Raw genomic sequence first — 16,844 nt, 5'->3', positions numbered from 1 at the left:
TGAATTTTTTGTTTGTTTGTTTTGTTTTTTGCACATAATGGCAGGCACAAGCGCAGAGAATTGATGCGCCTTTAACACAGAAATACAAACTATTCGCCATTAACCTTTCAAAACTGTGAAAATGTGCTTTCGTGCCAATTTTGGTTGCAATACTTTCAACTCGTGGTCCTGCAATAACACGTTGTGAGTAATTATTGGATGAGTCCACAGACATGTGGTCAGTTTAAGTGGGTTTTTTGTCAGTTTCTGTGGCCGATGAGGCAGCAGCTTAGTCATAGCTAAAGATCTGTTAAATAAGACCTCCTGAATACAGCAGACAGAACATCACACTTTTCAGATTATCTGCTTTAGGTATTGCAAATGTGACCAGTGTGTAATAATCACCTCACATACTGTTTGGTAAATCTAGCCCATGCACTTTAGCTGCCTTCTGTGGTCCTCCAGGTCACATAATGTGCTAGATTGTTGATTTGGCTACTGCTATTTTTTATTTTTTTTGCTCTTATTGCTTTATTGCTTTTTTTTCTTCTTCAGCCTCCTTCAGCTGTTGGGTCTAATATTTATATCCTAAGAGACGTCTTTGAGATCTTTCATGGAATAATAAGGGAAAGGCCCATGTATGAAACGGCTTCTTGGTCAACTGCTTTTAAGCCTCTAAAGCGGTGGTATGTATGAGACACTTACTTCAATACTTTCGTTAAACCCCTTCAAATCAACCTGGAAGCCTGCACTTCACTGCACAGTTACTGGTGTGCAGGAGAAAAGACAAAAGCAGTGTCATTGTCCAAATATGCACGGCCCTGACTGTGTAATGCTGCGTTCGGGATTTTGCTCAAGCTTAAAATGCTTTAATGAATGTGCTGATTAATTAAAGGTGCAGTAATGATAGCTGCAACTGAGCCAACTTTAAGATATTCCTCCTGTTTCTAGAAACACAGAATCAACTGCCTGTTTGTTTTCTAATCATTACTCTTTCTTCTTGTGTACTGAATTGGACTGCAGCGCCCGAAATAAACTTTTTTTTAAATTATTATTAATATTATGTAACCTGCGTGAAGCACTCGCTGCAGGCCTGTACTGTTTCCAGAGTACGACCGGTGCAGTTCAGCCCACTGCAGCCGCGGTAGGCTACTTCCGTTCCGCAGAGGGCGACAAGCACCAGCCAGCTAGCCTCTACTGTGGCGGAGGTCCAGACACAATAGAGTGGGTAAGTTTTATTAGCGAATAAAAAATGGCTTAATGGCATTTATTTATCAGACTCATGTGAACTGTCTGCGTCTCTGCGTGTGTTTTTTCAGTCGAAGTCGATGGTTTAAAAAGAGAGGAGCACACGAACGAGAAGGTCGCGGTTATCACTTAGTCGCACGGAAAACGGGCTCCGACTATGTGCTGGAGCGCAGCTGTTGCTCCCGGCTAGTACCTAACGCGTTTAATGTTTCACTCTCAAACTGACACCCTTCATACGACAAGTTTGATATACGAGAATACGATGCAACCATGTGTGGTGCTACACAACCCGACATTTAAATATATATTACTGCAGAAGGCCAGAGTCTTTGCTAGTTGAAGTTGGGGTAAGAGTGGGGAGATCTGAGGGGACAAGGGGGGCGTTAGCCGGTAGCATTAGCTTTGGTGGAGGGTGTCACCACAGGGATAAACTTAAAATCATCTGAATTTTTTAGCATTGACCCCTCGTCAGGCACACTGAGCTTCTTGGCTGTGAAATTATTCGTTTTAGTGTACATGGCGCTAGCTAGCTAGCTTGTTCGTCTGCTAACGTTAGCTAACGTTTTCCGTGACGCTAACGTTAAATCAGCATTCGCGAACGGCTTTGTTTGCGCTACCTCCTCTCCCACACGCGTACCCCCACAACCTGAACAGACAGTCGCTAAATATTGCTCACATTTACGTGTTGTCTTTGTTGACTTATTACGTAACCTAAATTACTTCAACTGCATCCAGTTAATCGAGTCGAAGCGACGTTTTCGCGAAATCGAGTTCGCTTAAATCGAAAGATTTCAGCCGCAGCGAAACGTTCGCATCGCCGCGTCTCGAAAACCGATCAGCTGGTGCTCTTCTGAGGCCACCGTCGATCAGAGGCGGAAGACCAGCTTAATTACGCCCTCTGAGGGCAGCTGGAGCTGAACGGTTCGTTTTCGCTTCGGATTTGGTGAAAAAAACTCCACGGGGCTGCTGTTAAATAAACACTTTCACCTCGTTTTGCTGATCACCTTTCCTACACCCCCCCCCCCCCCCCCGGGATGTTGCTGAAGTCGACCTTCTGTGGCGAAACTGCAATGTCCAGGAGATGGACTTTAAAATGCATAAATAGCCCCTGAAGTGAAACCAATTCCCATCAGTGATCCAGGACAACTCTGACCTTTATAAAGACAAAGGGTCTGCGTTAACTTGCTTGACAGAGCTCGGTGACTCTGTTAATTCTGATCATTTAAAAAACAATTTTAAGTTTGAGTATATTGAAACAGACTTTAAAAAATGCCAGGAAACCCCTGTTTAAGACACTTTTATACTTCAGTAAATAAAACACATATATATTTTATCACCATCTAGGTGATCTTTTTTTCTAATTTTATTTTCTATAAGTTGTATTGGTCAATTAAATATGAACAAATTCTTTGGACCGCAATGAGATTTTGTGGTACAATATCAAACATCAAATATGCTTTGGATCATTTTGAGGTTGAAGAAAAGCTCAAACAGAAAATGTTGGAGGCTGTAGCTCAGGGGGTAGAAGAGGTCAGAAGATATTAACACAAGTTCACATTCTGTTAGATAGAAAGCACTTAAGCATAGAAAAAAGTGCTGGTGTGAATAGGTGAACGAGGCATGTTGTATAAAGTGCTTTGAATGCTTCAGTAGAGTAGAAAAGTGCTCTATAAGAACCAGTCTATTTACCAGAACTAGTAATACTTTTATGTATAGTCTCGGTTCAGACTTGGTTATGAGCTTCTTTCTTTCATAAAGGATGTTCTGGCGTCTCCTCTGCTTCAGTATTTGGAGAATTCAGCCAGTTCTTGTTAAGTCTGCCATACATTCACATAAAAAACCTTCAGCTGCAAATGAAGGTGGTTTAAAGCTCTATTTTTCTTCCTCAACCCTCCGCTGTGCTTCTAAACATTCACAACATGGAAGTGGCTTATTAAATGGCTGCTTGGAGGTCAAATTAACAAAAGCCCCATTTAGAAATGACTCTGAATCTTTTTGGCTTTCCACCTTTTAGGTTCCGGCTCTTCTCCAAACCAAACCGGTATGTCGGATGAAGACTCCCGTGCCAGCACCAGCTCTTCGTCATCGCCGCCTTCCTCCAGCCAGACCAGACAGAAGGACACTTTCTGCAAGAAGAAACGGGAGAGCAAAGCCAGCATGAGCAAGAACTCCAAGCTGCTTTCCACCAGCGCTAAACGGTAAAAAACCTAAACCATAAATCAGAAGTATCTCAAGGACATCCCCGTAATTCTCTTTAATCTCAAGAATTTGATTGTTGGGGGGTTTCTGTGTTAACAAAAATTCTGTGGGTTTATTTTTAGGGGTAAATTTTAACATAATTTATAAGAAGAAGTCCATTAGAGACATGTGTTTCAGCACACCACAAGATTGTCTTTTAGCACTTCCCTTTTCTCTTCTGTGTGTGTGTGTGTGTGTGTGCGTGCGTGCGTGCGTGCGTGCGTGTGTGTGTGTCTGTCTCTGCGTGTCTGTCTATATCTATATATTTGCACTTTCAGTCTCACTTTCACCAACACTTGTTCTTTTACACAAGGAATTGTAGCAGAAATTACATTAATTAATCCCTAAGTGAATATGTAAATTTCATATTCATAAGAGGGTCTGAGTCGTAAATTCTGTGATTTCTGGAGTAATTATTACTGTAACTGACTATTTCTTTGATGTGCAGGATTCAAAAAGAGCTGGCTGACATTACACTGGACCCTCCACCAAACTGCAGGTGGGTTTCACTCTGTACCACATGTCAATTATCTACCTAGCTGCACTGGTAATAAAACCCATCACTGTATTTTTCCTCGGATACCAGCCGCTGTAATATACAATACAGAGCAATACTGTGGTCAAATCCAGATCATAATTACAATGGTTAACATTTTTTCAGAATTTGTCCGCTGTGGAGATAAAATATGTTTGTTTTTTTTAATCTAAAACTAATAATTGGCTGCTGTTTCCAAGATATTCCTTATATTTAACACCTGTGTACATTCTTAGAAAGCATTGCAGGGTTATTTCTCCAGAATTCACAAAGTTGCTGCACTGAGTTTATTTAGAGCTCAGCTTGTAAGGTCAGGTCAAGATGCTGGGGCTAGTTGGGAAACATCATTTTCATCATTTACTTAGAATATTATGAAATGTAGATATGTGGGTTTTTGCTGCATGTCATGTATGTCTCCATAACCAAACGTATTTATTCACCGACTTAGAGCACCAATAGGGGAAATGCAAAGTTAGACAAATTAGTGCATATTTAATGAACTAGGGCCTCTAATGCAAAAAAGTCTTTATGTAAGTAATCAACTGGTGAAGTTTGATATTTATTACTTTTTTAAGCAGTGAATACTAGTGTCCAGTTAAAATGAATTCCATCATGTGCACATTTTAAGGCTGTTTTCACAAATTGTCTCATGCTCTGATCCTGAAATCTTCTATTCAGCAGCTCTTAGGTCCACCAGGCTTAGCAGTAGTATTCCTGCCTATACACTCAGAGCTTTGGCTGAAAAGCGTGTTCTTTTAACACCTTCAACTTGATTTATTGAGCATTTTATTCCTGAAAAAAGTGAAATGGTTTTTTTCTGACTGATGACCGACGTCAGATTTATGCAGAGATGGGATATCCAGAGTTATTTTTATTTATTTTTATTTTTTTAAACACTTTACGATGCGATATCTGAACATTACCCAGTGTTCACACATCTCTATTTAATGCATACTTGCATGCATTTCCGTATTTGCATATTTAAACACAAACATTTCAGAGAGCTTGTAATGATTAGTGTAATTATGTCAAATGTTTGTAATTACTAAATACTAGTTTCTAACTAAAAACTTCTAAACATATACGATACATAAGGACTCTTTTTTTTTTCTTTTTCTTATACTTTTAACTAGAAATCTTCACTTTAGACACTTTACAAACTGCACACACACAAATCCAATTTTAATCTTTTTATTCTGCGGTATTTTACATTAACAGTCAGTATACTAAATATACCACTTCAGATTCTCGGGGAAAAGTAGTGATTATTTAATAACTTAGTCCTTAAATGTTAAAAGTAGCAATGCACCACTGTGATCGGAAAGACTGTGCTTAAAACTGACATGTTTGAGTTTAGCCTTTGCCTGCAGTGTCCTCAGGCAAATCACTGAGCCCCGCCACACTCCAGGTGGCTGTTCGGCAGCTGCGTCTGACCTTTGACCTCTCTCTGAAAGGAGGGAGAGAGGGAGAGGAATCTGTCCCACTGTGGCTCAGCAGATCAGACAAACAACCTCAGGCTACAGACCATCACACAAATGAACGCTGTCTGGATGTTTGCAGATAAATGAAAGAAACAGGAATTGGTGTCAGTTCACAGCCACAGTCCTAAAAGAAACGGCGGTTTCTGCTTTGACTTCAGTTGTTACTGCTGCCACTTTTCAGAAAACAGCAGCTTCTCGGGCTCCTTCAGGCATCAGACAGAAACTGGCCACTTTCATGTTGTTGCCTCTACCTGATTCTCGCTTTTGTAGATGTCCAGCTGTTTTCAGACATTTTATAGACAGGAGAATGAGGTCAGGATATTTCCCACAGATGCTCCTTTCTCACATGTGGCAAACAGCCGAAAATGGTCCCCTTCAGGCATGTTCACATTACTCGACGTGCCATGTGTTTAGAAAAGTTTCAGCCTGTTTACTAAATCAGACTGTTGGCTACAGGGATGCACACAGCACAACGTTTATCTAATAGTCACCCTACGGTGTGTTGTTTTTGTTTTTTGTTTTCTCTTTTAATTGTTGTTCAGTAGTTTAACAAGTTTAGAAGCCACTGCAGATGTTGTCTATGTTGTGAAGGCAGGAAGCATTATAAGAGCTGTATGTTTGTTTCAATCCTGGCACAGAATCATCAAATGAAGATAATCTAGCTGTTGTCTTAACTCGTGACTTTTACATAGTGAAGAAAAGTCTTTTTTTTTTTTTTTTTTGAAACAGGTGACTTAAGGCAAGGTGCAGCCTGCTGAATTGTTGGTTGATTGATTTTTGGCCTGTACAATCTGAGTCAATAACAATAATTCAGTATTATCTGCCTGCTACAGGTGACAGGTTTACATCTTATTCTACAAATCATGTTTTCAGGCCAAATCCACCTCATTAAAAAAATCAGAATATTTAAAATCATTTAAAAGGTTAATGTAGTTTAGAGCTCATGATAGAGTAGCTGGCCCTGTCACTTCCTGTCCTATAAGGTCATTCTAGTTTAAACAGTACTGCGACTGTTTCAAAGGTCCTTTTTGAAGACACTTTATAGTGCAAACATGATAGCCATCCTGCTGTTTTCAAACTATGCACCACCTTGTTTTAACCCATAAAAGAGGTAGGTGGAGTCCAGTTATCTTAGACCAATATAGCTCAAGTAAGTCATATCCTATATGACGGCAACATTAATGTCTCATAAGGGTGCTACTTTAAGCTGATTAGCAGTGTGGAAAGAGTCTTATAATTAGAATTCATCCACTTGAAAGTCAGAGCCTTTCATCTATCACATTTGCTGCTATATCTTTTAACATCCAGATAATTAGTCCAGATGGTTCTCCCTGGATCGATATTCCATGTTATCGTTGGCAGTGAAGCTCTGTGCTAACCTTGATTAAAAGCGAACAGAAGAGCGCAATATCTAACCCTACCCAGCGTCCCTGCTGCACCACAGGAGCTTTCAATCAATACTGATATTATGGCTCATAGCAATGAACCCTGAGGGGTTCACAGCCGCATGTTCTACATGTCAGAGGGATAAAGGCTGGGCTGCTTTGAGGAAAAATCAATACAGATTACAGATCATGAGGCATAGATGCATCACTGGGGATTTGCTTTCAACTCTGGCATCTTCTGAATGATGCTCAAGGGAAAAAGCTTCGACTCTCTATGTTTGAAGGAAAATATGCTACAAGTACAGTGCTTCTCTTTTTTTTGTCCAGTGTTTGTTAATGGAATTTACAGATGTTTCCCACACGTGTCACATGTAGGGAAGTCGTGAAGTTGCAGTTTTCAAGACAGAACAGCCAAACGGATACATTTGCTGAATGTGTGTTCGATACTTTGGTGTCACGGTTCGATATTTTTTCGATACAAAAAAATGTTCATGCCTTTTTAATTTGTCATTTATTAAAATTATAAATATATATTTGAACTCAAAAGTACAGTTTTTAAATTTAATGTTGCTGAAACAACAAAGTAATAAAAAACTATCTGATCGAGAAATCACTCATCTTTGGAAAAGAGTTTATTACAGAGAAATGGCTCTTTCCAAAATAAAAGCTATACTATACGCTTCTTCTGGGCTATATTCTCAGCAGCATATTAAACATATCAGGTCCCCATAATGAGAATCATGTGCTAACGGCTGTCTAAATGACTCGGGTAAAGTTTGTAGCATGTGTGCTTGTTGTTTTTGTCTGCTTCCACTTGTCTTTGCACTAGGATGATGTCGGAGTAAATGTGCAGTCATATTCGTTGTCTTCCCACTAGTGCTGTCAGCGTTAATCTCGTTGAAATTACGTTAATGCCACAACACGGCAAATCTCCGTTAACGAGCTACCGCGGATCGCCCCGTGCGTGCGGCTGGACGGCGTCAACACGTTAACAAGCTAACTGCGCTAACGCACTAGTTCCCACCAATGTAATTGAGCATTGCGTGGCACATCCGACATAGTGTTTTACATTTGTCCATGACGCGCTTACCTTCAGGGTCATACTTCACATGAAAACCAAAATAGTTCCAAACGCCTGAATGAGGGTGGGGGAGGTTCAATTTGCCATGTTGCAACGAGCTTAGCTTCTGTCTCGCTAGCTTGCGCTGCGCTCAGTGGATCTGCGCTCGACAGTGCAGCCTAGGCAGATAAGTCGAACGCAGATCCACTGAGCTCTCAACACAGACAGCATCGTCAGAAGAAAAGTTGATAAAATAAATTAAAAATTTTGTATTGTTCGATACATATGCGTACCAAACCAAAAGCACTGTATCGAATGGTTCAATATTGATACGAGTATCGTTGCACCCCAAAATACAAAAAGTTTTGTTTTCCTCTTTCCCATTTTCTCCTTCTCTGTAACAGAGTGTTTCAGCTACACATTTTTCAAATTGGACAATGTAAATTAGCGTCAACAATGACGAATTAAATATTTATTTTCCAGGTTCATGTGCATGTAGTTTTTTTTCTCTCCTTCTGTCTGGGCAGCAGATGGAAAGTTGTAAGTAAGATGACCATTAGTAAGACAAAAAATTTGCTTTTAAAATGGTTAGGAGTGACTCTTGAAGCTCTTTCTGAACTGAGAGGTTTCTGTCATATTTCAGGTCTGCTTATAGAACAGAATGATTGGCTGTGCATCAGACATTAGCGAGGGAGGTCGCTGCCTGTGCAGCAACCTTTAGAAAAATCCGGATACTATTCTAATGGCTATTAAAACCAGATCTTTACTGAGATGTTAGAACTAATCGCTAAGGTTACAGGAGGTGTTGTCAAATGTCGTTTTTACGGGGGGGGCGTTACTTTGGGTGGGATTTCCCTTTAACAGCCCACTGAATTCATCTGTCGAATTACAAACGCGGCATTTATCATCAGCTTTAGCTCCTTTTTGACGCCTTCTTCGGCGTGCTGCCAGTAAACGTGAATTTTATTGTGATTCATTGTGTTTTATACACACAGTATGTGAATGAATGTGACTTTCATACTGTAGTACACACTGCTTTGATCACTGCCGCTGATGCACATCCACTGTGCAGCTTGTAATCTACAGTCTGTGTGTGGGTGTCTTTTTTTTTTTTCTTCTTTGTTTCTTTCCTCCCTTTCTGACTTCATTTGCGTCGGTGTGTCTGCTCTGTGGATGTTGTCTGTTTGCAGATGAGATTTGTATCGGCAAAGCTTTTTCCCCCTCCTTCGTTATTATTGATGTAGTATGATAAACACCAGAGATGACCGACAAAGATTAGAACTTTCATTCTTTAAAATGTGACTCATGGCACAGCAGCAAATAAATATTGTATTTTAGGCTTATGTGGGTGGTGCAATAAACTAAGTGTACCTTGATGTTTTCAGAATATTTTTGTGGCTTCACCAGAACATAAATCCAGTTTAAATGAATTTAATCCTTCTGATTGCAGTGCTGGTCCAAAAGGAGACAATATCTATGAGTGGAGGTCGACCATCCTGGGACCGCCGGGCTCTGTGTACGAGGGAGGCGTCTTCTTCCTAGATATCGCCTTCACACCCGACTACCCCTTTAAACCCCCCAAGGTACTGATACACAATACTAGAACCTCATGTCTGTTAACTGTACCTCAGAAGCAGGCAGCAGGTGTTTAGACTGAAACTGTTTCAGCTGCAGGGTTTTAGATAACAACATCAAATCGAGTTCAAGGACTATATTTGATTTAAAAGACAAGGTGTACTATGTTTAACCCAAAAGTTGGAAGGTTGGGTTATTAAATGAAGCAAAACAAACAGATGTCACCTGATATAAAAGTAGCTCTGCATAACGGTGTAAAGTTTGACAGTGCAGGGTTGGGGGGGAAAAAAAAAAAAAAAACCCGTCTGTTTTCTCAAGTCAGTACATCTGTTAACTTGAGAAAACAGATGTGTTACTTTATGAAGAATCAGTTTTATCAGATACCAAGATGGAGCTTTATTAGCTACACATTTGCTCGCTTCTTATCAAGAATATTTTTATTTCAAACAGCAGGAAAAGTAGAAATATACAGTGTGCTCCTTTTAATAAACACACATATCCCAAAGGGATTTTTTGTCATAAATAATTTCCAGAAAAATGGGAAACAAACAATTAAGAAAAAACTGTTCACACTGACTTCCAGTTAAATCTCCATCCCCACACTGTTCCAAAAACACGTTGGTGTTTATTTATGTTTTCAGTTCAGTTTCAGATTGCTTCCAGTGTGGGCTTGGTTCTTTCACTTTATTTTTTCCTGTGGTTTTACTTTAGTTTTTCGTTTTTACAAGGCAAAACTGAGCATGTTCAGAAATATATTGGACATAGTATAATTTAAAATTTTATTTTGTCTAATTAAAATGTTTTTCACATCGAGTTTTAGTTACCTTTGCTAACCTCTCACTGAGACACTGTACAGTTTCATAATACCAGGATACAGGACTTTACACAAAATATGTTGTCTCATTTAAAAAAAAAAAATCTTGACACAGATAAGCACTGTGGTTTTCAGTCATTACTCAAACAAGAGTACCGTATTAATCATCTGTTGGTCTGTTTTTTTTAAGCTGTAGATTTTGTGCTTCATTGCATGTTGCTGAGAGGTTTTAACATTGTGAAGCTCTGTAGTACACACGATTTTCTGACAACCAGTCCTGTGAATGTGAAAATCACCAGATCATTTTATTTTTAAAACAAAATGATGCTCCAAGCTTCAGTAAAACTTAGCTTTATTCTTTATTAGCGACGGTGACTATAAACATGGATCTCTTAAGAGAAAACACGCCCTCTCTAGGCACACTGTATTAAATATGCTATAGAATACATGTTCAAATAGCACAAAAAAGCCTCCAGCTCCACTCCCACACACAAAACAAACACATTGTACAACCTTTTGTTTGCCAGATTGCTTTTACTGAGACCCTGCTCCTCTTGCTTTTGTAACAACAAAGCAGCTCATGATGGTCACATTTAACCTCTAAAATTACAGCCTAATTATCCCAAACACAGTTTAAAAAAAAAAAAAAAAGTGGATTCAGTCCAGATTTCTGGGAAATCGGTGCTTCTACTTTCCAATTCAAGCATTTATGCATTATTCTTTTTATTTTGTGCTAATGCTAATGTTTGCAATTTCATGTTAATAATAATGAATTGGATTTATATAGCGCTTTTCAAGGCACCCAAAGCGCTTTACAATGCCACTATTCATTCACTCTCACATTCACTCACTGGTGGAGGCAGCTACGGTTGTAGCCACAGCTGCCCTGGGGCAGACTGACAGAAGCGAGGCTGCCATATCGCGCCATCGGCCCCTCTGGCCAACACCAGTAGGCGGTAGGGTAAAGTGTCTTGCCCAAGGACACAACGACCAGGACAGAGAGCCCGGGGATCGAACCGGCGACCTTCCGGTTACAGATACGCTTCCCAACCCCCTGAGCCATGGTCGCCCCTTTTGTTTCCTAAATGGAAGCGTTTTCTTTTTCCATCATATAACTGCTTCAGCTGCTTACTCTGGATCAGCATCACACATTTACAGAGTTTACAAATGACTGGACGAGTGTTTCATTTGTTTTTCCCCAGAGGATTATTTGAATGATTTAAGCAGCATTTTTTTTAAACATACAGAGTCACAGCGGTGACAGTGAAAACTCTCATCCCAGTGGATGTGTATAGTTTCATCAAGTCCGTTTCCCAGTGGAATGAAACAAAACAAATACATGGTAAAAAGCCCAAACAGCAGTGGGAAACAACCTGTTCTGATGGGATTACAAATTAAGTAATAAACCACCACAAAATATTAAATGATGCTAAAAATAGACTAATTTAAACCCAAAGCATAGCCCTTTATACTTAATTGGCCCATTCATTACATTTAGTTTTAATAAAATAAACATCTGGTCTCTATGTTTGAATAAAATTTATTTTGTTATGTAAATATCAACAGGAAATCTGCTCTGTTAAACAAAAGCAAAACTGAAGATTAAATGTAAGCACATTTCTGATAATCACAGCGTTTTACTATTCATGTCTGTGTAGGTGGTTTTTGTTTGGGGTTTGTGGTTAGGGACACTTGACGCAATCAGATTTTAATTTCGTGCTTTTGCTGCTTCAGTTCATGATGGAAATATAAATTCATGTAAAAAGAAAACACATATACTGGCTGTTTTCATAAGTAAGTTATTTGAGGAGAAAATTTTATGACCATGCGAGTCATTCAGTAAAAATTGGTCATCGTCTTTTATCTGAACCCTCAGACTCCCAGATTTTTTTTTTGATTTTTTTTTTTAAATAACAATTTCAAAATCATGCAATATTTTATTTTCATACTATGAAAAAACTGAAGTTACAGGCCCTCAAAGTACACAAATAATTACTTTCTTTATGGTTAGATGATGAGCCTGGTGTCAAATGTAGATCAAAATGAGACATCTCAGAAGTTCTGTTCTGAGCAGTCACCTGTTCATCGTGGTGACATGACCTGTGAAAGCTTTCCAGTGAATTATAATAGAAAAGAAGTGCTGGTTTCTACTCCTCCACGCTACACACATTGAGTTATTGCAGTTTTGCTACTGAACAAAAGTAATCATGAAAAAAAGCAACATTAAGGGTTTAGATTGTGGCACTTCAGGTGGGTGTAAAATTGATTTGGGGGAACCCCACCATCACCCTGGTGGGGTTCTCTGTGTGTTTCCTGTAATTTATTTTTTAGTCTTAGATTATATTTAATGTCTGTGAGAAGTGATACAGCATGATAAATACCAGAGATGACCAACTGAGACAAAAACCGATTATCATTCTTGGAAATCTTGAGTCACGCTACAGTAGCGCATAAACTGAGTGTTTTCGTCTCTTTGGGGGGGGAAATGAGTATTAGACATTGTACGCTGAGATGAAAAGGACTCAAATTTCCTCCAAATGTTTTCCACACTTCACTTGTTCCACAATAATTTTGCATTCAGTTTTGACACGGAACATTTACTGTAAATGACTCACTGTTTATGGCTGATTGTTGTACTGATAAGGAAAAGTGAGGTTTCCTTCCAAGACAGTTAAGATGACGTACTTCTTTTCAGCCACTAGGGGGCTTTTGTCTACTGAAGAGGTTTCATTGCAGTCCAACACTGACTGAAATTCTCTACACAGAACAAATATTTTGTCATATTTTGAGCTGTGTGAGTGCTTAATTTTGTTTTTAATAACACATGTGAAAGTGATCAATACAGGAGTGTTTGAAGAGAAATGCAGAACACAGTACAGACTTTTTTTTTTTTTAAGTGTTTTTCATGCAGGATCTTTGTGTCTGCAGGTAACTTTCCGTACCAGGATCTATCACTGCAACATCAACAGTCAGGGGGTGATCTGTCTGGACATCCTGAAGGACAACTGGAGCCCCGCGCTCACCATCTCCAAGGTGCTGCTGTCCATCTGCTCCCTGCTCACTGACTGTAACCCAGGTAAGACATGCACGCTGATGAAAGCTGCATCATTTGAGTACTCAGAAAGCAAAGATGTATTTTTGTAACAGCTGTAACATCTGACAATTACTCATTAAGAAACATGGATTTATTTCAATGTAATCTGGTGCCCATGAAAAACAAACGCAGTGAAGGGAAAACTGGGTCATCCAGGCTTGGGCCAGCTGGTGTTTTTTATTGAAAAACTTTATTCATTGTTTATGGTGTAGATTTAATGTAAAAGTATAACTCCTATATGTAGCGTCTTCATGTAAGGTACAGCAGTGGTCCCCAACCCCTGGGCCACAGACCGGTACCGGGCTGTGAGAGTTGAGGCTCGGTCGTGAAATTTATGATTTTCAGGGTTTTTATCGTTAACTCTGTTTCCCTGGGTCTTTTCCTGTGTTGTAGTTGTTTGTCTTATTTTGAAAGAATTAATTATGCATTACCATAGCGACCAGAGAGCATTAAGGGGCAGAGAGGAGGATGTTACTCTCGATGTGGTTAGTGCAATTCAGGAGGACGCTGCTAATAAAGTTACACATTTACACAATACTTTTTTTTTTTTTTTTTTGTAATTTTGGTCCTGTCATTTTATTTTGTTGTATTTATCCGCGACACCTTAAAGGCCTGTCCGTGAAAATATTGTCTGACATTAAACCGGTCCATGGGACAAAAAAGGTTGGGGGACCGCTGGTGTAGAGTAATGGAAGAAGCTGCGTTACAGACAGACGGGTCCTCAAAACACTGTCCCGCTGAGCTGTAATGAAAATGAGAAGTGCGATACAAACAGGAGGAGGGAAGATAAAATGTTGCCCCTTTTTGAAAACATGTTGGCTGAGAGCTGAACTTTTTCCATTTCCAGTTTGTAAAACTTCAGGTTTTACCACCACTCGGCTAATCATTAGCAAGTATTTGCAGACAAACTTGAAAAACTAAAGGTAACCATGGCAATTCGCCACCAACTGTCACATTCAATATGGCGGACAACTCTTGAGCAATGCCTGCATCACGTCATGTGACAAACCTCATTGCTGCCAAAAGCAGAGAGGTGAGAGACCCTCAGATGTCAAGTCGTTAATGATCTTTTTACAGGTTTACAATTGTGAAACGCGCACTCTTTCCAGTGCATCATCAAATCAACTGCATCATTTCTCTTTACAGCAGTGGGTTTTTGTACCTCCAAAAAGGGCAGACTCACTGGACAGAAGTAAAAGCCGTGAAAGTTTTTCAGATTGAGCCTGTTAATCGTGGCATTGTCAGGATCGCCGCTGTCAGCTCTCTGTCACTTGTCCCGTCACCAATGTGCAGGTCTCCTGAGGCAGTAAAAAAAAAAAAAAAAAGTTCATCGTCATTGGAAGCCAAAGGAGTGATTAAAATAAAAATAAAAATTAGATGAATGGCCCTTCTCTAATGCATGTCACACTGGTTTTATTGGTATCTTACTTAGTGTGAGACTGAAGAGTCTTTGGTGAATAGCAGCACTGTTGCCAGTTGGCTGCTTCAGGTCAGGGATTCTAAAAATGAGGCGCTGCAAAGTTTTCCTCTTTTCCTCACCCTGCTCAGTCACTGACATGCGCTGTTACTGTCACACTGTGGGAAACTGATACAAATTTAATAGCCTGCTGCTCCACATTTACTGCAGGTGTGCGCGTCGCACCGCTGCTTTGACAACCATTCGAATTGATGACCCCGTATTTTTACCACATACCTTCCACAGCTGTGAACTCTGATCTCATGACCCCAAAGCTGCACATTGTAAACGCGGTCAGATTTTATGTGCTCAGCATGCTGCTGCAGGCAGCTAGCATAAAAGTTTTACTCTGATTCATTCACCAGTGAGGAGAACCTGTCTGAAAGACAAGACAGCAGCCGTGTTGTAAAAGAGAGGGTGTAATTTAGCTTTTATGCAGCATTAAGAAAGAAGGCAGAGTTCAAAGTGAGGTGCAGTTTTAGAAATGTGATGTGAATTCCAGCTGACGGTCCACCTAAACATTTACATGATTTCATAAAATGGAAACATGTGACTCAAGTTTGTGTAAACCATCAATTTTATCATTTTATTTTTTCCAAAAAAGTAAATTGCAGTTGTATGAGAATGACTAATCTTTCAAAATAAGAGCATGAGGACTGTACAGTAGTCAGTGTCACTGAGAAACTGCTCAGATCCAAATGTTCAATAATTAAAAAAAACAAAAAACTTCTTAAACAATTGAAACCTTTTAATTTGCTTCAGTTTTTTGTTTTTGTAGCATTCATGCACAGAGATCATGAAAAAGTGGTGTCGAAATGAATGTTTTCCAAGTCTTAAATTGTTGCCGACCAGCCTACGAGCTTTTTTTATTTGAAGTTTTTAATCTGTATTAAAGAGACTATCGAACCTTTTCACCCTGCCATGAAGACGCTTCCGGGAGCTCTGAATTTTAATTCCAAACATGGTGGAATGTTAATTTATAACTTAAACTGTCATTTGGAGGTTTTAGATGGCAAATCGGAAGAACAGATTTGAATGTACTGCACATGCATTCCAGACGAAATGTTTCTAAAGTAATTTATTCCAATTTATTCTGATTATTCCCGTTTCTTCTGTTCACCCAGCCGATCCCCTGGTGGGAAGCATCGCCACCCAATACACGACTAACAGAGCAGAACATGACCGAACAGCCAAACAGTGGACAAAGCGATACGCCACATAAACCCACAGAGGACGGCAGCAGCAGGAAAAGGAGGAGGAGGGTCGAAGGGTCGCTGGGTTGCTTGTTTTGGGGGGAGGGGGTGTTATTTCTATCTCAGATTTTTAGTACTTTATTGTCTGGTATATTTTTTGCTTCCTGATTAAGTTATCTCCAGAAACGTGGTAATAAAGGAACACAATGGAAAGGAAGTGATGAGTCTGCCTCTTTTCTTTTAAAAAAAAAAAAAAAACATTGTTAATTGAAAACTGAATTCCACATACAACTCTGTGCATGTTGAAACTTCCGCTGCAAGCATTGTAAAAATATTTGTGAAGGCACAAGAATGCACCGTGAAGCATGCCACACACCCATCGGCATTTATAGCCTAAGAAAAGCTGCCAAAATAAATGAGATGTACAGTAAACAAAAGCACTAGTACAAAGCATAAACTGTAGTAAAGAGAAGCTGTATACACGACTGCAGTGCCGACCCTCTTTAAAAACTGAAAACGTACATTAGGGGACTGATAGTCAGGCACCCCTGTTTAGCTTTTATGGAGTCATTTAGTTGAAAGTAGATGCATTTAGTGTTTATATATGCTAAATAAGTGTTTAGCTTATCCATAAAAATGCACATTTTTCTTTTTGTTTATACCTGTCATGTTTACCTTTACAACTGTAAGAAGAGCACCTGCTAACATGCAGGATTAACCATGTGTCAGAGAAAAGTAGTGTCCTAAGAGAAAACATGCCTTCCATACCTGAGGGAACATGCTTAA

At 39.5% G+C, this 16,844-nt stretch overlaps 1 protein-coding gene across 2 annotated transcripts; it reads left to right on the top strand.

The window, feature by feature from the left end:
* Positions 1-1,132: 1,132 nt before the first annotated feature.
* LOC146623457 (ubiquitin-conjugating enzyme E2 E1) lies at positions 1,133-16,268 on the top strand. Of its 2 annotated transcripts, none has more exons than XM_085365902.1 (6): positions 1,133-1,203; positions 3,242-3,425; positions 3,914-3,964; positions 9,377-9,509; positions 13,244-13,391; positions 15,990-16,268. In XM_085365902.1, exons 2-6 carry the CDS (start codon positions 3,271-3,273, stop codon positions 16,085-16,087), a joined length of 585 nt encoding a protein of 194 aa, XP_085222028.1. In that variant the 5' UTR covers positions 1,133-1,203; positions 3,242-3,270; the 3' UTR covers positions 16,088-16,268. The 2 variants fall into 2 exon arrangements, with proteins under 2 accessions (XP_085222028.1, XP_085222027.1); XM_085365901.1 differs by having other exon boundaries at positions 1,133-1,207.
* Positions 16,269-16,844: the final 576 nt, after the last annotated feature.

The sequence above is a fragment of the Diplotaxodon limnothrissa genome, linkage group LG11 (assembly GCF_057381915.1).
Source record: "Diplotaxodon limnothrissa isolate DT_005_m linkage group LG11, D_limnothrissa_male_GT1.1, whole genome shotgun sequence".
Lineage (NCBI taxonomy): Eukaryota > Metazoa > Chordata > Actinopteri > Cichliformes > Cichlidae > Diplotaxodon > Diplotaxodon limnothrissa.
Note: the sequence above shows the minus strand (reverse complement) of the source record. Positions and strands in the feature narration are given on the sequence as shown.